The sequence below is a fragment of the Oncorhynchus mykiss genome, chromosome 5, assembly GCF_013265735.2.
Source record: "Oncorhynchus mykiss isolate Arlee chromosome 5, USDA_OmykA_1.1, whole genome shotgun sequence".
Lineage (NCBI taxonomy): Eukaryota > Metazoa > Chordata > Actinopteri > Salmoniformes > Salmonidae > Oncorhynchus > Oncorhynchus mykiss.
The window spans coordinates 43,109,412-43,132,602 of NC_048569.1; the positions used below are offsets into that span (position 1 = coordinate 43,109,412).

Sequence of the window (23,191 nt, forward strand, 5' to 3'; positions counted from 1 at the left end):
TTTTGGGGCATTCAGGAGAGGCTTGCTGAATATAGCAATAAGGGGCTTGTGATCTGTCTCTGCGGTAATATTGTCGCGCCCGTACAGGTAGTGATGGAAGCGTTGGCATGCAAACACAATGCTGAGGCACTCCTTCTCTATCTGGGCAGAGTTCTGCTCTGTTGGGGTGAGTGCCCTAGAGGCGAATGCCACAGGCTGGCCCTCCTGCATGAGGCAACAGCCAAGTCCATACTGGCTTGAGTCACTCTGAATCGTGACAGGTTTAGACACATTGTAGTATCACAGTACAGGTGTCTGGGTGACCAGTTGTTTTATTTCCCTCACCGCTGCGTCATGTTTTGGGAGCCAATGCCAGATGGTGTCCTTGTCCATGAGCCTCCTCAGTGGCTCACACACTTCAGAGAGCCGCGGTAGGAATTTGGCCAGGTAGGTGACGAATCCGACGAAGCGCTGCACTTCCTTCACGTCAGATGGGTGGGACATTTCCAAGACAGCCTTCACTTTTTCAGGATCCGCCTTCAATCCGGTGGAGGACAAGATGTGCCCATGAAAGCGGACCTCTGGCACTTTAAACTGAAGCTTTTTTATGCTTAGCCTTAGCTTGACCTGTCTGCATCTGACCATCAGGGCCAGCAGCTTGGCGTCATGGTCACATTCTGCCTCCTCATCACTGTCCCCACAGCCCACTACGAGGATGTCATCTGCTATGGGTTCCACGCCACTGAGTCCCATCAACAGCTCATGCTGTTTCCGCTGATACACCTCTGGAGCCACGGAGACACCAAACGGAAGCTTCAACCACCTCTTCCTGCCCCAGGGTGTCCAAAAGGTGGTCATGTAGCTGCTGGGCTCGTCGAGCTTGCACTGCAGGAAGGCATCTCTGGCATCCACGAGCGTGAAGACTCTGGCCTTTGGGAGCTTGTAAAGAACATCCTCCAACGTGGGCATAATGTAATGTGAACGTCGCAGAGCCCGGTTGAGGTATTTAGGATCAATGCATATCCGTAGCTTGTCTGGTTTCTTGATGATAACCATATTACTTATCCAGTCTGTAGGCTCGGTGACGGATATGATGTGGCCATCTGCTTCGTATTTGTCAAGCTGAGCCTTCGTAGCTGCTTTCATGGCCACTGGTACATTGCGGGGTGCACACTGGACAGGCTGGATTGCTGCGTCCAACTCAAAGTGGACTTCCCCGGGAACTGACTCAACCGGTGCGTTGAAGACATCATGGTACTTGCTTAGGAGTGTCTCCTTGCTCAGGGGCCCAGCCTGGACTTTGTCTATAATGTTAAGATCAGCTGGGATGGTGAAGTTAATAAGTCCAAGGCGCTCGCATGTAGAACCTGACAGTAATGGCTGTTGACTAGCCTCAACTATTTCAAACTCAAGGGTGTATTTCTGGCCACGTAAAACACTCTCTGTCACAAACAGGCCTAAAGAGGTCATGAACTGGCCTGAATACAGTTTCAGCTTGGTGCTACTCTGTGTGAGTTTGTCTCTGGGCGCGAGCCTCCTTTTGTCTTTAAGGCTCATAACGTTGCTTGTGGCCCCTGAATCTAGCTGGCATTGCTGTGGTTTATTATTAAGTAGCAGAGTGACAAACCACTTTTGTCCTTTTGCCCTCAATGCCCCTATGTACTCGCTAGCATATACATCCTCTGTGCTGCCGTTCCCTTCATCTATGTTTGTTTCCATGGAGTGCACTTTACCCTCCTTTTGCTTGCTTTTCATGCAGACCCTTGCGAAGTGATTAGCTGTACCACAGGATTTGCATATTTTTCCATAGGCTGGGCAGTGTTCTTTTCCTCGTCCATGAGAAATGCCACAATTCCGGCATGTATTGGGGTTGTCCACTGCAGAATTGGCTGTAGTATTAGCATTAGCTGTGGCAAAGGGGAATTTCTTTACTGGCTGCCTGAATGTAGCATTGACATTGTCCATATGTTGCCTTTCTAGCTCCATGGACCTTATCCGTATATCAGTAAGCTCTGCTGCACGGCATGTCTCCACTGCCAAGGCCAGCGTCAGGTCACGTTCTCTCAGCAAATGTCTGCGTGTGCCCTCATCAGTTATGCCAAGCACAATCGTATCTCTGATCAGTTCATCTCTTAAAGCACCATAGTCACATTTCCCTTAACCTAGTGACAAAGCTGTCAATCGACTCCCCGTCCTCCTGTTTGCAACGACCGAAAACATAACGCTCGTAGATGACGTTCTTTGCTGGCGTAAAGTAATGTTCAAGAGCATCAAGAATAGCTATAGCGTTACCTTGCTGTGCTGCTGTTAGGTTCAGGTTGTGTTTGTATACGTGTCGGCATTCAGTTCCCATTATAGTCCTCAAAGTGGCAGCCACTACCTCATCTTACTTTTCTAGAAGTCCCGTTGCTAGCGCATAGTCCTCCCATTCACCTCTAAAGGTATCCCAGTTCGTGCTCCAATCCCCGCTGAGCTTCATAATGGCGGGAGGGGGAATGTTCGCTGCCATGTCTAACCGGTGCTAACAACACTGAAGCTAACTACCAAACTCACTCTAGCTAAGGCCAATTCCGGGCGAAATTTTACACAAATAAGCATTTGTTTGTAAACCAGAGCAGGTGACTCTAATTTGCGGAAAGCATGGTTAGTTATCCGACTCTGACACCATGTTTGAATGTTAAATGATGAGACAGAGGCATTGATGTGAGTAACCAGTCTTGTTCAGTACATCACAACACATCCGGGTATCTCAAGCACCCCAGTAAAACACAAGAGTTGCAGTAATGAACATTTACCAACAGATGGCAACACTGTGCCATCTTACACCCATAACAGTTAGCAAGTTTGGTGGGTTAATGACCATCAGCAGCACCAGAGCTTGGAGAAGCCTAATTACCGTGACCACAGTAAAAATTTAGCATGACCGTTGAGTCATAGTAATCTCCTTTTATGCACTCTGGACAGTAAATTGGTAGGACCCAACTTGCTAAAGACCATCGGGTCGCTAATGGACTGATACTCAGGGCTCCATTGTTCTTCTTAACCACTCCTGACATCAATTCAAATGCAATCGATAATCACAGCAAACAGTATCTTGCTTTTAAAACTCACCTCACTGTGATTGATCAATTTGAAGAAAGAAGTTTAACAGCAGGTTGAAACTAAGTGGAAAACATGGTCGTTGTGGGTGTTGTTTCAATGGCGAACACAACGACAGTGCTTTCTACGGTGATGATTAATTCAAAACACCCATACGCATATTTGAACTTATGCAAATGCATACACCTTTGAGCACTTCAAATCAAAGTTTATTTGTCACGTGCGCCGAATTCAACAGGTGTTGTACATGCTTACTTACAGGCTCTAACCAATAGTGCAAAAAATGTATTAGGTGAACAATAGGTAGGTAAAGAAATAAAACAACAGTAAAAAGACAGGCTATATACAGTAGCGAGGCTATAAAAGTAGTGAGGCTACATACAGACACCGGTTAGTCAGGCTGATTGAGGTAGTATGTACATGTAGATATGGTTAAAGTGACTATGCATATATGATGAACAGAGAGTAGCAATGGCGTAAAAGAGGGGGTTGGCGGGTGGTGGGTGGGACACAATGCAGATAGCCCGGTTAGCCAATGTGCGGGAGCACTGGTTGGTCATTGAGGTAGTATGTACATGAATGTATAGTTAAAGTGACCATGCATATATGATAAACAGAGAGTAGCAGCAGCGTAAAATAAGAGGGGTTGAGGGGGCACACAATGCAAATATTCAGGGTAGCCATTTGATTTCCTGTTCATGAGTCTTATGGCTTGGGGGTAAAAACTGTTGAGAAGCCTTTTTGTCCTAGACTTGGCACTCCGGTACCGCTTGCCATGCGGTAGTAGAGAGAACAGTCTATGACTGGGGTGGCTTGGGTCTTTGACAAATTTTAGGGCCTTCCTCTCACCGCCTGGTGTAGAGGTCCTGGATGGCAGGCAGTTTAGCCCCAGTGATGTACTGGGCCGTACGCACTACCCTCTGTAGTGCCTTGCGGTCGGAGGCCGAGCTATTGCCGTACCAGGCAGTGATTGCATCCAGTCAGGATGCTCTCGATGTTGCAGCTGTAGAACCTTTTGAGGATCTCAGGACCCATGCCAAATATTTTTAGTTTCCTGAGGGGGAATAGGCTTTGTCGTGCCCTCTTCACAACTGTCTTGGTGTGTTTGGACCATTCTAGTTTGTTGTTGATGTGGACACCAAGAAACTTGAAGCTCTCAACCTGCTCCACTACAGCCCTGTTGATGAGAATGGGGGCGTTCTCGGGCCTCCTTTTCCTGTAGTCCACAATCATCTCCCTAGTCTTGGTTATGTTGAGGGATAGGTTGTTATTCTGGCACCACCCGGCCAGGTCTCTGACCTCCTCCCTATAAGCTTTCTCGTCGTTATCGGTGATCAGGCCTACCATTGTTGTGTCGTCTGCAAACTTAATGATGGTGTTGGAGTCATGCCTGGCCATGCAGTCGTGGGTGAACAGGGAGTACAGGAGGCGACTGAGCATGCACCCCTGGGGAGCTCCAGTGTTGAGGATCAGCGTGACAGATGTGTTGCTACCTGCCCTCACCACCTGAGGGCGGCCCGTCAGGAAGTCCAGGATCCAGTTGCAGAGGGAGGTGTTTAGTCCCAGGATCCTTAGCTTAGTGATGAGCTTTGAGGGTACTATGGTGTTGAACGCTGAGCTGTAGTCAATGAATAGCATTCTCACATAAGTGGTCCTTTTGTCCAGGTGGGTAAGGGAAGTGTGGAGTGCAATAGAGATTGCATCATCTGTGCATCTGGTTGGGCGGTATGCAAATTGGAGTGGGTCTAGTGTTTCTGGGATAATGGTGTTGATGTGAGCCATTATCAACTTTTCAAAGCACTTCATGGCAACGGACGTGAGTGCTACGGGTCTGTACTCATTTAGGCAGGTTGCCTTTTTGTTCTAGGGCACAGGGACTATGGTGGTCTGCTTGAAACATGTTGGTGTTACAGACTCAATCAGGTCACTGGGCAGTGTCACTGGGCAGCTCGCGGCTGTGCTTCCCTTTGTAGTCTGTAATAGTTTGCAAGCCCTGCCACATAAGACGAGCATCGGAGCCGGTGTAGTATGATTCAATCTTAGCCCTGTATTGACGCTTTTCCTGTTTGATGGTTCGTCGCAGGGCATAGCAGAATTTCTTGTAAGCTTCTGGGTTAGAATCCCGCACCTTGAAAGCGGCAGCTCTACCCTTTAGCTCAGTGCGAATGTTGCCTGTAATCCATAGCTTGGTCGGGGTATGTACGTACGGTCACTGTGGGGACGACGTCATCAATACACTTACTAATAAAGCCAAAGACTGATGTGGTGTACTCCTCAATGCCATCAGCAGAATCCTGGAACATGTTCCAGTCTGTGATAGCAAAACAGTCCTGTAGTTTAGCATCTGCTTCACCTGACCACTTATTCATAGACCAAGTCACTGGTGCTTCCTGCTTAAAGTTTTGCTTGTAAGCAGGAATCAGGAGGATAGAGTTGTGGTCATATTTACCAAATGGATGGGGAGGGAGAGCTTTGTAGGAGTCTCTGTGTGTGTAGTACAGGTGATCTAGAATTGTTTTCCCTCTGGTTGCACATTTAACATGTTGATGGAAATTTGGTAGAACTGATTTAAGTTTCTCTGCATTAAAGTTTCCGGCCACTAGGAGCGCCGCCTCTGGGTGAGTGGTTTCCTGTTTGCTTATTTCCTTATACAGCTGACTGAGTGCGGTCTTAGTGCCAGCATCTGTCTGAGGTGGTAACTAAACAGCCACGAAAAGTATAGCTGAAAACTCTCTAGGTAAGTAGTGTGGCATGCAATTTATCACAATATACTGTACTTCAGGCGAGCAAAATCTAGAGACTTCCTTAGATGTCATGCACCAGCTGTTGTTTACAAATATGCACAGACCGCCCCCCTCGTTGTTCTATCTTGACGGTGCAGCGTATATCCCGCTAGCTGAGGGGTGAGGGAGGAAGGAATGCTTTTTAAATGGACCGCCCTTGCCTGGAAATCCGTCACTCGTTCATCCCGCAATGGTTGATTTATATGCTCTACAGTCAATTATAATTTATGTCTATTTATATTAACCCATGGAGTTGGTGGAATAATCCTTTAATTCATTGCCATGTTCTCAGCTGGACCAGGGGCGCTTTAATTAGGTCAGGTGGAAATGTCTGACAGATCTCAACTTCATAAAAGGAGGAAATTGCCTTCGCCTGATCTCGCTGCTTTCTCTTCCTTAACTCCGTCTGATCCAGAAGTTCTGTGCGTCCATGAATCCACACTACTCAGTAAATATACCACTTTATGGTTAAAGGAATTCCTGCCTCAGTCTCATCCATTCCTCTGTCACCTGACACGTGACCAACTGTTCACCTTCACTGTCAGTCATCCTTCCTGTCCAGCTACCCACACAGATTCCACTAATCTTTCAATGGTCCTTCGAGCTGGATGATGACTGAACCAAAGAGAGAGAGAGAGAGAAAGAAAGAGAGAAAGAGAGAATTAGAGAGTGCACACTTAAATTCACACAGGACAACGAATAGGACATGAAGTACTCCAGATATAACAAACTGACCTTAGCCCCCCGACACATAAACTACTGAGGCATAAATACTGGAGGCTGAGACAGGAGGGGTCAGGAGACACTGTGGCCCCATCCGAGGACACCCCCAGACAGGGCCAAACAGGAAGGATATAACCCCAGACACTTTGCCAAAGCACAGCCCCCACACCACTAGAGGGATATCTTCAACCACCAACTTACCATCCTGAGACAAGGCCGAGAATAGCTCACAAAGATCTCCGCCACAGCACAACCCAAGGGGGGGCGCCAACCCAGACAGGAAGATCACATCAGTGACTCAACCCACTCAAGTGACGCACCCCTCCTAGGGACGGTATGAAAGAGCCCCAGTAAGCCAGTGACTCAGACCCTGTAATAGGGTTAGAGGCAGAAAATCCCAGTGGAAAGAGGGGAACCGGCCAAGCAGAGACAGCATGGGCGGTTCGTTGCTCCAGAGCCTTTCCGTTCACCTTCCCACTCCTGGGCCAGACTCCTGGGCCAGACAATCATATGACCCACTGAAGAGATGAGTCTTCAGTAAAGACTTAAAGGTTGAGACCGAGTTTGCGTCTCTTACATGGGTAGGCAGATCATTCCATAAAAATTTAGCTCTATAGGAGAAAGCCCTGCCTCCAGCTGTTTGCTTAGAAATTCTAGGGACAATTAGGAGGCCTGCGTCTTGTGACCGTAGCGTACGTGTAGGTATGTACGACAGGACCAAATCAGAGAGATAGGTAGGAGCAACCCCATGTAATGCTTTGTAGGTTAGCAGTAAAACCTTGAAATCAGCCCTTGCCTTGACAGGAACCCATTGTAGGGAGGCTAGCACTGGAGTAATATGATCAAATTTTTGGGTTCTAGTCAGGATTCTAGCAGCCGTATTTAGCACTAACTGGGTAGCCGGAAAGTAGAGCATTGCAGTAGTCTAACCTAGAAGTGACAAAGGCATTCAGATGGTTTTGTCTGGCTAATAGCCTACACAAACAGAGCACCACAGTATGAGTCATAATACCCATAAAACCTAGCGGTCAAACAGGGAAATGGTTCCAATCGTTTTTCCACCATTCATTTTCCCATATGGGATTTTAGAAACAGCTCAAATAAGGGCTGTGTTTCGTGTAGGCTTACCCTATAGTGACGTTTTGATAATCTCTCTCGGACAAGAGGACTTTTATCAATACATCAGTCTGTATTTACTCTCATGGTATGGGCAGACATAAGCTACGGACAACGAACACAATTGCATTTTATCCATGGCAATTTGAATGCACAAAAACACTGTGATGAGATCCTGAGGCCCATTTTTTTAAGGTATCTGTGACCAACAGATGCATATCTGTATTCCCAGTCATGTGAAATCCATAGATTAGGGCCTAATGAATTTATTTCAATTGACTGATTTCCTCACATGAACGGTTATTCAGTAAAATCAATGAAATTGTTGGATTTATACTTATATTTTATATTTTTATACCATTTTATACCATTTATATTTTTGTTCAGTATAATTCAATCCAATTTTTTATTATTATTATTTATTTTTGGGGGGAACGGTGTCCTGTCCACGGGACTGTTAAGCTAACGTAGGCTAATGTGATTAGCATGAGGTTTTAAGTAACAAAAACAATTCCCAGGACATAGACATATCTGATATTGGCAGAAAGCTTAAAGTATTGTTAATCTACAGAAATGCAATGGTTCATTGGATCAGTCTAAAAATTTGTACACACACTTCTGCCATCTAGGGGCCAAAATCTAAATTTCACATGGGCTGGAATAATACATTATGGATTTTCTCTTGCATTTCAAAGATGATGGTACAAAAAAAATACAAAAGAACGGTTGGTTTTGTCTTTGTATTTTCTTTTACCAGATCTATTGTGTTATATTCTCCTACATCCCTTTCACATTTCCACAAACATCAAAGTGTTTCCTTTCAAATGGTACCAAGAATATGCATATCCTTGCTTCAGGGCCTGAGCTACAGGCAGTTTGATTTAGGTATGTCATTTTAGGTGAAAATTGAAAAAAGGTGGCGGATCCTTAAGAGTATTTCTAAGTTTTTTTTTCACTATTTCCTAGTAGTATCTATTTGGGTCTGTGATTCTCTCCATTTTTTGTCACTTTAGAGGCCTATTGCTACAGTATCAGAATGCATCGCCTTGCAGTTTTGTGTGCAAATTTTTTCACCACAGCTTGTAGGTCCAGGTTGCGGGCCCAATTGTTTTCTGTACTGAGTATTGACAACCCAGACAGTCTTTCCTGAGACGTTGTGCTTCTGAGGTTGTTCATTATGAGTTTTAGTTTAGAGAACGATCTCTCTGCAGAAGTGACAGTTGTAGGGATGGTTAAAAATAGTTGGATTGCAGTAGCAACGTCAGGGAAACTGGGCAGAAGGGATTGGTGCTTCATCTCATATTCTCCTTAATTTCCAGCCTCAACACGTTACGGAAAGATAATAACTGTATAGGAAGTTCTGGGTACTAGTCGTCTGGATACTGGGCAGCCAATAAACTGGCAGATGCAAACAGATTATAATCTTTAGCGGACAACAGTTCTTGACGGCTCAATCAAAGAAAGAGGGTTGCGATTTCATTCATACTGGTGAACCGGCGTTTGAGATGTGTGGTTGCAATATCAAAGTAGCATTGAACACAGACACTGTAAAATGTTCCTCTGCATTCTGAAGCCTGTTTTTATGCATCACTTGGTCCTGCCTTTTGTTTATCCATCCCACTCTCTGTATCCGAGTTCGACTTGCTGATTCAACTTACTTTTTTGAACTTGATTGACAATTAAGTAAGTAGGCTGGGGCAGGCTGTCTCCTTCCGTTGAGCAATAGGCCAATTAGACGCATGACAATGATAGGCCTATTGTCTCTGACTGACCTACTACCAATGTAGATTATTGTAAATCACAAAACACAAAAGCTTCCTACATGTGGAAATTAAAAAGGTTGAGATGATTAGATTAGATTCTGGGTGTGCTGTTCCTACATTTTGTTTTCACTAGCAAAGTGCAAGCAATTGTTCATTCAGGTTATGGGTGTTTCCTCTTGAATTTGGTAAAAAGGGAAGTGAATTCGCTCATTTGCTTGATAGCAACCCTCTTGTGTGTATCAGACACACAGTTTTTCTCTTAGAGATTATATTTCTCACCCATCTACACACAATACCCCATAATGACAATATGAAAACATTTCAAATTTAGAAATCTTTTAAAAAGTATTGAAAATTAAATAAAGAAACATCTATTTTAGCCTACATAAGTATTAACACCCCTGAGTCAATACAGTACATGTTAGAATCACCTTTGGCAGAGATTACAGCTGTGAGTATTTCTGGATGTCACGTTCTGACCATCGTTCTTGTGTGTTTTCCTTGTTTTAGTGTTGGTCAGGACTTGAGCTGGGTGGGCATTCTATGTTGTGTGTCTGGTTTGTCTATTTCTATGTTTGGCCTGATATGGTTCTCAATCAGAGGCAGGTGTTAGTCATTGTCTCTGATTGGGAATCATATTTAGGTAGCCTGTTTTGTGTTGGGTTTTGTGGGTGATTGTTCCTGTCTTTGTGTTTGTGGCACTAGATAGGACTGTTTCGGTTTTTCACGGTTCTTGTTTTTGTAGATTATTGTATTTTCATCTTTATTAAAGATGTACAAAAATAACCACGCTGCGTCTTGGTCCGATGCTTACTACACATCTTCTTCAGAGGAAGAAGAGAACCGTTACAGAATCACTCACCACAACAGGACCAAGCGGCGTGGTGACAGGCAGCGGCAGCAGGAGCAGCGAAAGGAGGAATGGACATGGGAAGATGTTTTGGACGGCAAGGGTTGTTACACTTGGGAGGAAATACTGTCTGGAAGAGATCGCCTCCCATGGGAACAGGTGGAGGCACTTAGGAGAGCAGAGGCAGCCGGAGAGAGGAGCTGACGACACGAGGGAACACGGTTGGCAAGGAAGCCCGAGAGTCAGCCCCAAAAATGTATTGGGGGGCACACAGGGAGTATGGCGACGCCAGGTAGGAGACCTGCGCCAACTTTCTGTGCTTACCGGGGGGCTAGAGAGACCGGGCAGGCACCGTGTTATGCTGTGGAGCGCACGGTGTCTCCAGTGTGGGTGCATAGCCCAGTGCGGTACATACCAGCTCCTCGTATCGGCCGGGCTAGAGTAAGCATCAAGCCAAGTGTCATGAAGCCGGCTCTACGCATCTGGTCTCCAGTGCGTCTCCTTGGGCCGGCTTACATGGCACCAGCCTTGCGCACGTTGTCCCCGGTTCGCCTGCATAGCCCAGTGTGGGCTATTCCACCTCGCCGCACTGGCAGGGCGACCGGGAGCATTCAACCGGGTAAGGTTGGGCAGGCTCGATGCTCAAGAGCTCCAGTGCGCCTGCACGGTCCGGTCTATCCAGTACCACCTCCACGCACCAGCCCTCCGGTGGCAGCTCCCCGCACCAGGCTTCCTGTGCATGTCCTCGGCCCAGTACCACCAGTGCCAGCACCACGCACCAGGCCTATAGTGCGCTTCGCCTGTCCGGCGCTGCCAGAGCTCCCGCCCCTCATTCCAGAGGCGCCAGAGCTCCTCAGTCTAGCGCTGCCAGAGCTTTCCTCTCCAGTGTTGCTGGAGCTTCCCGTCTGCACAGCGCCATCAGAGTCGCCAGTCTGCCCAGCGCCGCCTGAGCTACACGTCTGCCCAGCGCCATCAAAGCCGCCCGTCTGCCCAGCGCCGCCTGAGCCGCCCGTCTGCTCAGCGCCGCCTGAGCCGCCCGTCTGCCCAGCGCCGCCTGAGCCGCCAGTGCCGCCAGTCTGCAAGGAGCCGCCAGTGCCGCCAGTCTGCAAGGAGCCGCCAGTGCCGCCAGTCTGCAAGGAGCCGCCAGTGCCGCCAGGAGCCGCCGGTCTGCCAGGAGCCTCCGGTCTGCCAGGAGCCGCCGGTCTGCCAGGATCTGCCAGATCCATCAACCTGCCTGAGCTACCCCTCAGTCCCGAGCTACCCCTCAGTCCCGAGCTACCCCTCAGTCCCGAGCTACCCCTCAGTCCCGAGCTACCCCTCAGTCCCGAGCTACCTCAGTCCCGAGCTGCCCCTCAGTCCAGTGGGGCCCGTTGTTAGGGTTCCTAGGCCAAGGTTAGCGGCGAGGGTCGCCACTCAAGGGACGCTAAGGAGGTGGACTAAGACAATTATGGAGTGGGGTCCACGTCCAGCGCCAGAGCCGCCACCGCGGACAGATGCCCACCCAGATCCTCCCCTATAGGTTTAGATTGTGCGGTCAGAGTCCGCACCTTGGGGGGGGGGGGGGGGTACACGTTCTGACCATCGTTCTTGTGTGTTTTCCTTGTTTTAGTGTTGGTCAGGACATGAGCTGGGTGGGCATTCTATGTTGTGTGTCTTGTTTGTCTATTTCTATGTTTGGCCTGATATGGTTCTCAATCAGAGGCAGGTGTTAGTCATTGTCTCTGATTGGGAACCATATTTAGGTAGCCTGTTTTGTGGGTGATTGTTCCTGTCTTTGTGTTTGTGGCACCAGATAGGACTGTTTTGGTTTTTCATGGTTCTTGTTTTGTAGATTGTTGTATTTTCATATTTATTAAAGATGTACAAAAATAACCACGCTGCATTTTGGTCCGCCTCTCTTTCACCAGAAGAAAACCGTTACACTGGGTAAGTTTCTAAGAGCTTTGCACACCTAGATTTTACAATATTACACATTATTATTTTTTTAATTCTTCAAGCTCTGTCAAGTTGGTTGTTGATCATTGTCTAGACAGCCAATTTCAAGTCTTGCCATAGATTTTTAAGCCAATTTAAGTCAAACTGTAAATAGGCTACTCGGGAACCAGTGGTGTAAAATATTTAAGTAAAACTTCTTTAAAGTCCTACTTAAGTAGTGTTTTGGGGGGTATCTGTACTTTACTATTTATATATTTGACAACTTACTTTTTACTCCATACATATACCCTGACACCCAATAAGTTCTCATTACATTTGGAATGCTTAGCAGGACAGGAAAATGGTCAAATAACTCAATTATCAAGAGAACATCCCTGGTCATTCCTACTGCCTTTGATCTGGCGGACTCACTAAACACACATGCTTAATTTGTCGGGTGTTGGAGTGTGCCCCTGGCTATCCATCTGGTTTGCTTAATATAAGGAATTTGACATTTTTACACTTTTACTTTTGACACTTAAGTATATTTAAAACCATACTTTTAAACGGTTACTCATAATATTTTACTTGGTGACTTTCACTTTTACTTGAGTCATTATTTATTAAGGCATTTTTACTTTTACTCAAGTATGACAAATTAGTACAATTTCCAGCACTGTCAGGAACATTCAATGTCGTGTTGGTAAGCAACTCCAGTGTATATTTGGCCTTGTTATAAATTATTGTCCTACTGAAAGGTACATTTGTCTCCCAGTCTTTTCCTCAAGGATTGTGTCTGTGCTTAGCCTTATTTAGTTTATTTTAATAAAAATAAAAACTCCCTATTCCTTGCCGATGACAAGCATACCCATAACATGATGCAGCCACCACCATGTTTGAAAATATGAAGAGTGGTACTCAGTGATGTGTTGTGTTGGATTTGCCCCAAACATAATGCTTTGTATTCAGGATATAATTTTTTTTGTTCATTTAATTTTTTTTACAGTTTTACTTAAGTGCATTATTGTAAACAGGATGCATGTTTTGCAATATTTGTATTCTATGCATGCTTCCTTCTTTTCACTCTGTCTATTAGATTAGTATTGTGGAGTAACTACAATGTTGTTGATCCATCCTCAGTTTTCTGCCATCACAGCCATTAAACTGTGTAACTGTTTTAAAGTCACCGTTTATCACGCCCCGACCTTAGAGTTCCTTATTATTTTCTATGTTTGGTTAGGTCAGGGTGTGACTCGGATGGGAAAGTCTATGTTTTCTATTTCTTTGGTTTTGGCCATGTGTGTTTCCCAATCAGAGGCAGTTGTCTCTGATTGGGGATCATATCTAAGTTGTTATTTTCCTTTTAGGTTTTGTGGGATCTTGTTTTCTGATTAGTGTTTTTTGCCTGACAGAACTGTTCGCTTTCGTTTTCACGTTTGTTATTTTGTTTGAGTGCTTTTTGAATATTAAAATCATGAATACTTTCCACGCTGCGTCTTGGTCCCCTCTTCCTACCACAAACGAGAACCGTAACACCGTTGGCCTCATGGTGAAATCCCTGAACAGTTTCCTTCCTCTACGGCAACTGAGTTAGGAAGGACTGTGTCTTTCTAGTTACTGGGTTTATTGATACACCATCCAAAGTGTAATTAATAACTTTACCATGCTCAAAGGGATATTCAACGTCTGCCTTTTTATCCTTTCTACCCATCCACCAGTAGGTGCCCTTCTTTGCGAGGCATCTGAAAACCTCCCTGGTCTTTGTGGTGAATCTGTGTTTGAAATTCACTGCTCGAATGAGGGAACTAGTAAATAGTTGTATGTGTGGGGTACAGAGATGAGGTGGTCATTCAAAAATCATGTTAAACACTATTATTGCACACATAATGAGTTCATGCAACTTGTGACTCCTAAAGTTATTTAAGCTTGCCATAAGAGGTTGAATACTTGACTCAAGATTTCTCAATTTAATTCATTTTAAATTCAGGCTGTAACACAAAATGTTTTTAAAAAAACAAGGGTGTGAATACCTTCTGAAGGCATTGTAAAGTCTTTGCCTATTGGATGTAGTCATTTACTCTGAATTATTCTGTAAAAGTATAATGTGTTGTATGTAGCCTACACTGTAATCGTTTGTGTCAATTGTTTTGTGAGTAATACATCCTGTTAGTTGAATTGAGTAAATGCAGTCCTCGTTTTACAGAGCCATTCTTTGATTGAATATAAGCTCATAAATTAGTGTAGTCATTGGTAAACCGATCTTTTGATGTACATTTTATGTCATAGGGGTATATTTTCTAAGCTGTTACGACTACTGTGACGTACCATTTGATAATAGTATGCTTACTGTTTAAACTGTAACACGTCAGATTACTTTAAACTTGAGACTACAGTTGTGCTCATATTTAATGAAGTCTAATGGTAAATGTTATGTACACTATAGACATTAGATTACACATTGGTACTTTACATCTTGGTCTAAGATCAAGTAGATAAATTAAAGCTTGGACGATGGGTGCTATAGACAGCGCATAAGCCTCATAATAATCAGTTATCTTAGAACAAATGTAATTATAGCATCTGAGTGATAATGTGTAGACTCACAAGCGGGCTAGATTCACCAGTATACATTTATGATCTATAGCCGTTAGTCACATGATAATGGAGTCAGATTGATGAATGTAGTTTATTATTATTAAACACAATTTGAACTCATCTACATGTGTGTGTTAGAATGTTATACATCTCCTCTCACCACCCGGAGGCATATCAGTCTCTGCATCACTAGGCTCTTGTCTAGACATTACCATTCAACACCTTTACTCAAACACTAGCTGCAGATAAAAAAAAGCAGTGGAGGAAACAAACCCAGGTGTACCGTTCTCTTTTTGTCCCTCACTTTGAGAAACAAACTCAGTCATTTCAGAGCTCTAGTCTTCCTCAATGTCTTATCATTCAGTGGTTGTTGCTCTCAGCTCCACAGAGAACGCGCCAGTTCTCAGTTCAAAAATAAACGGTATATCAACTGTACCTCAGGAATATATATATCCTGTGTCTACAACAGTGTTGTCAGTTTGTGCTTACTGTTTGTGTTTACATGTGCTAGAGAATGTAGTCTAGCTGGTCTCATCAAGTAAAGTTACAAATAAACGGAATGCTTAACTCAAATAGAACTACACACACACATACAATCGCACCGACACACATAAAATCAAGTATAAAACAAAATAGGTAGAATTTTCATAATTTCCCTAAAACAGCGTTTCTTTAAAACCCATGCAGCAGCTTTCTCTCGCGCATTTCACAGACTTAGTTAAGGCAGCACTGCAGTCCTCATTGCCCTTTTTTTCAGAACGTTCGTCAAACATCTCTAAAACTAAACCTCTGGGTCTAGTGTTCGAGAACTTACAGAACACTAGACCAGTGGGTAGCTGGCTGCCGTGGCGATGCCACAGTGGTTCTTCCTGTCTTTGGCCATGTAGATGTAGCCTTTGTCTCCCCATTTCTCGCTCCAGCTGAGGAAGAGACAAAACATGTTAGTCCCACAGTTCTAGTTAGTAGGAAATTATAGATTCACTGCTGCTTTAGAGAAACGTATGACTTAGACCATAGTATCAGGACAAGAGAGGCATATTCCCCGATGAGGAAATCAACACATCCCATAGTGGTGACGTAACAAACAAAAAACATCCTAGGAAGATACTATGTACTGTACCTGTTCTTGACAATCCAGAATTTCTTGCCATCTACATCCTCTCCTTCAAAACCGTATCCCACCACCAGAACTCCATGGTCAAGCTCCACACTGCTGCACTCCTGCTCATAATAGATCCCTACAGGGAGAGGACAGTTAAATTAGTGGGCTAAGTTACGGAGTTTACTTCAGTATGTAAAACCACCTGATCTCAAACCTAATAGTTGGTTACTTAGCTAGTAACTAGTTAGAAATATTGGTCACAATTTACTTCAAAGACAACACCATTTGTACACGGTGAACAGGACAATAGACCAGTACAGATCACTGCCACCTCAAAATTGTAGGTAGGGAATCCAATCCTTGCAAATAATGTTACACAAAATTGAAGTTGCACCGCTAACTGCTACTCACCAGACTGGTAGAACTGGAAGGATTCGTGGCTGGCATCGATGGCGACAGCGATGGGGCCGACAGACGCCACAGCCATCATCAGAGCGTGTTCTTTGCCACTGGGGATGTCCACAAAGCCAGTTTCATTGACAGCACTGAACTCTGGTCGGTAGTGGCAAATATCATCATCCTGAGTTAAGAGAGAAGAACAATGGCCATGATTAGTAAAAAAACAACATATTCCAAATATTCAAACAAGTCGGTCATTCTTGGAGACAAATCCCACTGTAATGAAGTGGAAACTCAAATTTTCTAAGTTGAAGTTGTAAGTCATTCCAGATCGACAGCAAAAACTGCATGATCTGGGACCAGGCTAAAAGAATAGGGCCTTACTTTTAATAAATGCATCTTCATACCCTATTATATTTGAATTCAGACTAATAGAACACAGGGCCTTACCTTGCCCACATAGGGGTAGGACGCCTCTGTGTCCAGGCCGCCGTTGTCCTTTACATACTGGAACGCCAAGTCCATGAGACCCCCATTACAGCCCTCGTTGCCCTGGGGTCTGGAGCAGTCCATCAGGTTCTGTTCACTCAGAGACACCAGATTGCCAGTCTTCCTGAATTGCTGGCCCTCTATGGCTCCGGTGGAACTGAACGCCCAGCAAGACCCACATGAGCACTGAGGGGGTAAAGGTTGTTAAACATCTTGTTACTTTTTCATGCCAGAAAACACTGACGTGCATATTACGCCAGTAATAAATACATTAAATATATATATATATATAACAATATATATGGGCAATTTGCCGCCTTATCTTCCGGATACTGTAAATTACAATCATGGTAAACAGCAGGCAAACAAGCCAGATAGTTCTCTGGAAGTAAAACCTTATTTAGTGACACAGCAGTGTGTGGATGAGTCATGACTCATGAGTGATTCAGGTCTCACCTGGTCCTTGATGGGAGTGACGTAGCCCTTCTCTCTCCAGTCCACGGCTTCAGGGGCCTGCAGGTAATTGGGCTCCATGAACAGAGAGCCCTTGTACTTCCTCTCAGTCGCCTGCTTGTAGCCGTTCATGAGCTGCCTGAACTCTTCGTTGGTCTAGGGAGGAAAGAATCAGAACATGTTGAAACGTAATGTCTTCCCTGAAAAGATGTGGTTTGTAATTTACCATCTGAATGGGAAATGTAATATTTTTTTATGTCTTAGGACTGTTTTAAAAGTTGTGAACTTAGCCATAAATCCTGTGTGCATCTTTAAAAGACTACGAGTAAGTTTCAATTCTCTTCTCGGGATAACTATTCCATTCCTGCTTGATAGTTGAAGAAACCTAACCTGCGAGTCTGAATACATTCCTGCTTTCATTGTCAACGCTGACACCTGTGCCTGTGAAACATTTCATACTGTATGTGCTTTAGCAAATCTATGGCATGACAACAAAAAGATCCAGCTATAGTACACACACAGTATGGGAAAGAGCTGCTGAAAAGTAGCTCCTGCTCCACAGTAAAATGTCTCAGCAACAGACTTGGACAGAAGCTCACTGGAACTGATATCAGCACCTGAAACATTCTACTGCTTTAGTTCCTGCACCTCATAGAATATTAGCTCAAAAGTCCTGCAGTGTTCCTGGATATAAATATATACAGTACAGGCATCCAGAATGCCTTTTTCCTCCAGCACCAATTTCCTCCATGTCAAGCACTGCTCAGCAAGGTGATTCTTACCATGTCACCAAAGTTGTTCATGCCCAGACGATAGGAGTGTTTTCCCATAGAGTGGTCCAGGTTGTGCATCTCAATTTTTTTCAGGTTCTTTTCCCAAACCATCCTCCTCCAGCCCTCCTCGCTCTGTAACAATGAGTGAAAAACAGTGAGAAAATATACACAATCATATACTGTCCCAGAACTATGTGCACAATCCATGCAATTAATGATAATAATGTAATAATGTAATTTACAGCTACATGTATGCACCAATTGAGCCCCTTGTTGAGAGCAGTGGAGGATGGTGGGAGGAGTCAAAGGAGGACAGGCTCATTGTACTGGCTGTAATGGAACTGAGTCAAAAGTGGTTTCTAAATGTTTGATACCATTCCAATAATTCCATTCCAGTCTTTACAATAAGCCCATCCTCCAAATCTCATCCCACCAGCCTCCACTCGTTGGGAGCTACTGAGGGGTTCCTATGAGGATGTGCTCCTCTGGGTGCTTAAACACCCACCTCATGGTAGTTCTTGCTGTGCCAGTTCTTCCACAAGTGCCAGTGGCCCTCCAACTGAGAGTCAAACATAGGGGCCGCATACACAGCACTCATACAGAGCACCAACACTGCCAAGTACAGGGACATCATGGTCAAACAGCTGTGGAGAGAGAGAGAGAGCAGAGCTGAGTCAGCCTTGTATTTTCAGTGTAAAGAAGCTATATGGCATAAAATGTTGACTTTGTACCTTTGAAACAACGGCATATCTTCAACGTTATATACAACAACAACAAGTCTGGGCAGCACCTCCTACTGGAGAGTTGATCAACAACTATCCATTTGGTCTCCCATCCAGTGTTTTAACCAAGGCCAGCTTAGCTTTGACATGTCACTGACTACTACCAATGTGGTATTGTGTGAATGATTGAAAAATCTCAATTGAATTTGTTTTTAAATTACATTTAATAAAAATGTTTTAAAAAAATCGCTGTTACTAAGAAGTCATTACAAAGGGTAGCTTTAACAGAGAAAATTAAATTTAACCATCCTTTATAAGTCATATCAATTGTAATATTTACGCCAATAAAGCACTTGTGAAGTCATCAGCAGCTATTGTTTTAATTCAACCTAGGGTTCACAAACACATCACCTTGCACTTTCACCATCCTGTGAAGTTAATTCATCATAATTGATTTGATCTGCAGCCTAATAAACTGCATGCTTTCCCAACTAGTAGTAGAGTGAGGTCCACACTACTACTCCAAGTTTACTTCGATATGATGTGATTATACTTACCAACAATCACATAATTAATTTTACTGACACAAAAAGACTATTTTGTGTTGTCGACATTTGGAAAGTTAACTGAAAAATTGTTTCCATCAGGTGTGTCATTACTTTATTCCGACATGTACTTTACTTGCTATACCACCATTGGGTGGAAATGTGGTTTGTGAGAACAACAAAAAAAAGCCCCCTTCCAAACTACCTTCCGCTCGACACAAAAATAAATTGATATCAATTACTTTATGTGATATCCAGAAATATTCGAGGAAAAGTTTGGTAACAGCCGGCAGAAAAAGCAACATCAGAAACGGTAGACTAATATTGTCTTTTTGTATCAATCAAATCAAAGAGCAAATGCCCCTGGTAAATGTCCATAACCCAAGATCCTAACACTGTACAAAGAACAGAATGGAAAGCTGTACTTACTTTTTCCCGTCAATTTGCAGTAGCAGGGTGATGATATTTGCTGCTGTTGTTGTGTAGTCAGTGAACAAGACACGACACTTTATACAGCCAGCTAGCTATATGTCCTATAGTGGTGGGGGCTGGCTTGTGATTGGCTGAAAGGGGACCGTATATCACACTGCAGGCCCGCTGAAAGATCATTTAAAGATCTCAGGTCCCGCCCGGTGTAAATAGCCCAGCATGTGATTCCTGACCACTTGACCGTTTTCATCGACTCCGTAAAGATAAAACATCAAATTTGATTAAACATCTTTAGTGGGTGGATTAGATTACTGGGAAGCAAAAGGGTAGAAAGACACATTGTAACATCGAGTCAGTTTCCCTTACCATTTTTTCATCTTCGGTTACTTTGTAACAGTTCTCTAATCATGTGCGGGCGCGGAGGAGATGAGAGCATGGCACGCTAATGCTTATGCAGCAATGACAAAGAAATAACCAGAAAAAAATGCTAAACATGTTCATTGAACAGTAATGACATGAATTTAGGAAGAAATGTTACATGTAGTCTAGTACCTGAAACTGAGTGGCCAACAACAAACAACAAACGCCATATGTCCCTGCTCTGTGAAGCATACAACAGCTTCAGTGTTTGTTCAACCATGTCCTAATATGATAGATTCAAATAATAGCCTGAAGTTGAGAGAATGAACAAATTAACCTACATTTATCTAGCTCAAATAAGATTATCTGCATTCTTTAGATACTGATTAATTATTGTGTGATACTCTGCTGTGTCAATAAAGTTCTGATGGGCTTGTAAATCATTTGTTTGTGTAAATAATCATTCCAATTTCATTTGAAAGGTGTCTTACAAGCCTTTCAGTGTTTTCCTACCTCTTCTGCACATGTTTTCTTTTTAAACATTGATAATACATTTTAAACCCACTAAATCAAAACAGACAGAAAACACACTAATCAATACATTGTTTCTAAACAATTGTGTAATGTCACTTTTGCCTTGTCAGCTTTAGGAATTTCTGCATGTCAACCAAACATTCACACAGGAAGAAGGGGAGGGATTCTCTTCTTGGGCTGCTGCTGAATCTGTTGTTACTGATAGGACACACACACACACACACACACACACACACACACACACACACACACACACACACACACACACACACACACACACACACACACACACACACACACACACACACACACATCCTGTAGATGATGTGTGGTTAGTAAAATGATTCCTTGATTGGTATTGGTGTGTCTACAAAAACACTTCAGGGAAATCAATGAATGGATGGGTATTGAATAATTCATTAGGTTTGTTTAAGATTTCCTAGTATTGATCGATCATACTAAGAAGTATGTTTTGATAACAATGCAGTAATGTATCTGTGTAACTTCAAACTTTTGCTGACACTGATTACAATCTAACAGAAACAGATGCACTTACTCCCCCTGTCAGACATGAAGTGTACTGCAGGTAATGTAACAGTCATGACCATTGAGTTCAATACAGAGTTGAAAACCGTGCATTTGGAAAGTATTCAGACCCCTTCACATTTTCCACATTTTGTTACGTTACAATCATAGTTTTTCCTCATCAATCTACACACAATACCCGATAATGACAAAGCAAAAACAGCTTTAGAGAAATGTTTGAAAATGCATTACAAATAAATAACTGAAATATCACATTTACATAAGTTTTCAGACCATTTACTCAGTACTTTGTAGAAGCCCCTATGGCAGTGATTACAGCCTCGAGTAGTCAAACGTTCATAGATGACCAGCAGGGTCAAATAATAATCACAGTGGTTGTATAGTGTGCAACAGGTCAGTACCTCTGGAGTAAATGTCAGTTGGCTTTTCATAGCCGAACATTCAGAGGTCGAGAGGTCGAGACAGCAGATCCACTTATTTTTCAGCTTCTCCTCTTCTTTCCGACTAGAGAGCGACTTCTAACGGTTAGTCAGCTCAGAAGTAGATCAGCAGGCCTACCATGAACAGAAATAGTGTACAATCACACACTAATTGCAAGTTTAGCCTACTCTGACAAATGATAAGTTGACTTAATGAAAGAGAACTAAAGGCAGGTAAACTTGTGTGTGTGGTAGAAAACCCTATGTTAACCTTACACTTCTCTCTGTCAGTTTCAACTAAATGGACTCTAGAGTGTGTAAAATAAAAACACAGGGATAATATCGCTCTAAATAAAAATCAAACTTTATTGGTTGTGTAGACAGATTTGCAGGTGTTCTAGCAGGTGGCGCGAAAGGCTTATGTTACTAGCTCCCACAGTGCAGTAGAATGTCTAGCAAATACAATAAAAATACACAAATAAATACACAAATGACAGAACAAGTCCAATTAACAATCCAGAATAGATATACGCATTAGCATGAGCATGTGTCAGAATATATATATGTGGTGTGCATGAACCGTATATTATGGAAGAGTATGTACAGTAGTAGCTAGCTATATTAGGATCAGCTATGTCGAGAATACAGTATATACACTACCAGTCAAAAGTCTGGAAACACCTACTCAAAGGAGGCCGAGTTTCATATCTTCTCTCCGCCCGCTCAGTCTTCTCAAATGAACACGAGCTGAAACACACTGCTCAATGCACACACGAAGGGGACTAAAACACTCGACCATGACTAGGGCTGTTGCGGTGAATGTATTACCGCCACACCAGTTGTCATGAGTCATGACTAGGGCTGTGGTGGTCATGAAAATTTGTCAGCCGGTGATTGTCAAGCAAATAACTGCCGGTCTCACGGTAATTGACCGTTAATTAACATAAACACACTTAGCATCTCCTGGCTTCCACGTATAGCCTAAAAGACACCGATGCAGACCTTTGGAACATTTTCATTTTAAAAAGTCGAATAAATCCATGTAATATTGCTTACACCATCACAATAATTCCATTATTTATTTTCCACAGGTCTAAAGACACATGAGAGGAAGAAAATGTAGTCTATTTCAGAAGAACGGAATAGCATACTCTGAGGTATCCTTATGTTAGTCCCTGATCTGGTTATGCCAAATGGCTGTGAGCTACACTAGTTCACTTAGCAGACAAGATTTGCTTAGAATTCTGTGCCATTATTTTATAGCATGAAGAATGCAATTGAACATAGCTGAATAAAATAGGAAGAATGTTTCTCCAAACGATTTGAGGGAGTGCTCACATGGGGCTATTCTGTGTTGAGGGGTTAACAAAGAAACAGGTCCTCCTATTTGCTTAATTTAGAGTTATTTATGCAACTGTGGTTGTGATACAAACGTTGGGCTATATGTTTAGATGTTTTATACATTCTAAGGCTGCATGATGCAACTCTAATGATGAGTTGAAAAAAGTTGCATTAAAGGCATGAGCTCTGCTTTGTTTCGTGTACACTTTTCATCAGTCTCTCATTCACAATTTGACAAGCACTTGATAATGCCTCGA

At 43.5% G+C, this 23,191-nt stretch overlaps 1 protein-coding gene across 2 annotated transcripts; it reads right to left on the reverse strand.

The window, feature by feature from the left end:
• Positions 1 to 14,899: 14,899 nt before the first annotated feature.
• On the reverse strand, positions 14,900 to 19,893 carry LOC110523894 (cathepsin L1-like). Of its 2 annotated transcripts, none has more exons than XM_036977604.1 (8): positions 19,735 to 19,893; positions 18,544 to 18,682; positions 18,048 to 18,170; positions 17,269 to 17,421; positions 16,774 to 16,998; positions 16,336 to 16,504; positions 15,943 to 16,060; positions 14,900 to 15,742 (listed from the first exon to the last, which is right to left on the reverse strand). In XM_036977604.1, the coding sequence occupies exons 2-8, from the start codon at positions 18,670 to 18,672 to the stop codon at positions 15,643 to 15,645; spliced, it is 1,017 nt and encodes a 338-aa protein (XP_036833499.1). In that variant the 5' UTR covers positions 18,673 to 18,682; positions 19,735 to 19,893; the 3' UTR covers positions 14,900 to 15,642. The 2 variants fall into 2 exon arrangements, with proteins under 2 accessions (XP_036833499.1, XP_036833498.1); XM_036977603.1 differs by lacking the exon at positions 19,735 to 19,893 and adding an exon at positions 18,770 to 18,801.
• Between the last annotated feature and the right edge of the window lie 3,298 nt (positions 19,894 to 23,191).

Excerpts from the sequence above, each read along its gene's own strand:
- LOC110523894 (XM_036977603.1), bottom strand. Across the intron at positions 18,171-18,543 it reads ACAGCAAGAACTACCATGAG|AGCGAGGAGGGCTGGAGGAG; the intron begins GTGGGTGTTTAA and ends TCATTGTTACAG. Across the intron at positions 16,505-16,773 it reads CCTACCCCTATGTGGGCAAG|GATGATGATATTTGCCACTA; the intron begins GTAAGGCCCTGT and ends CTCTTAACTCAG.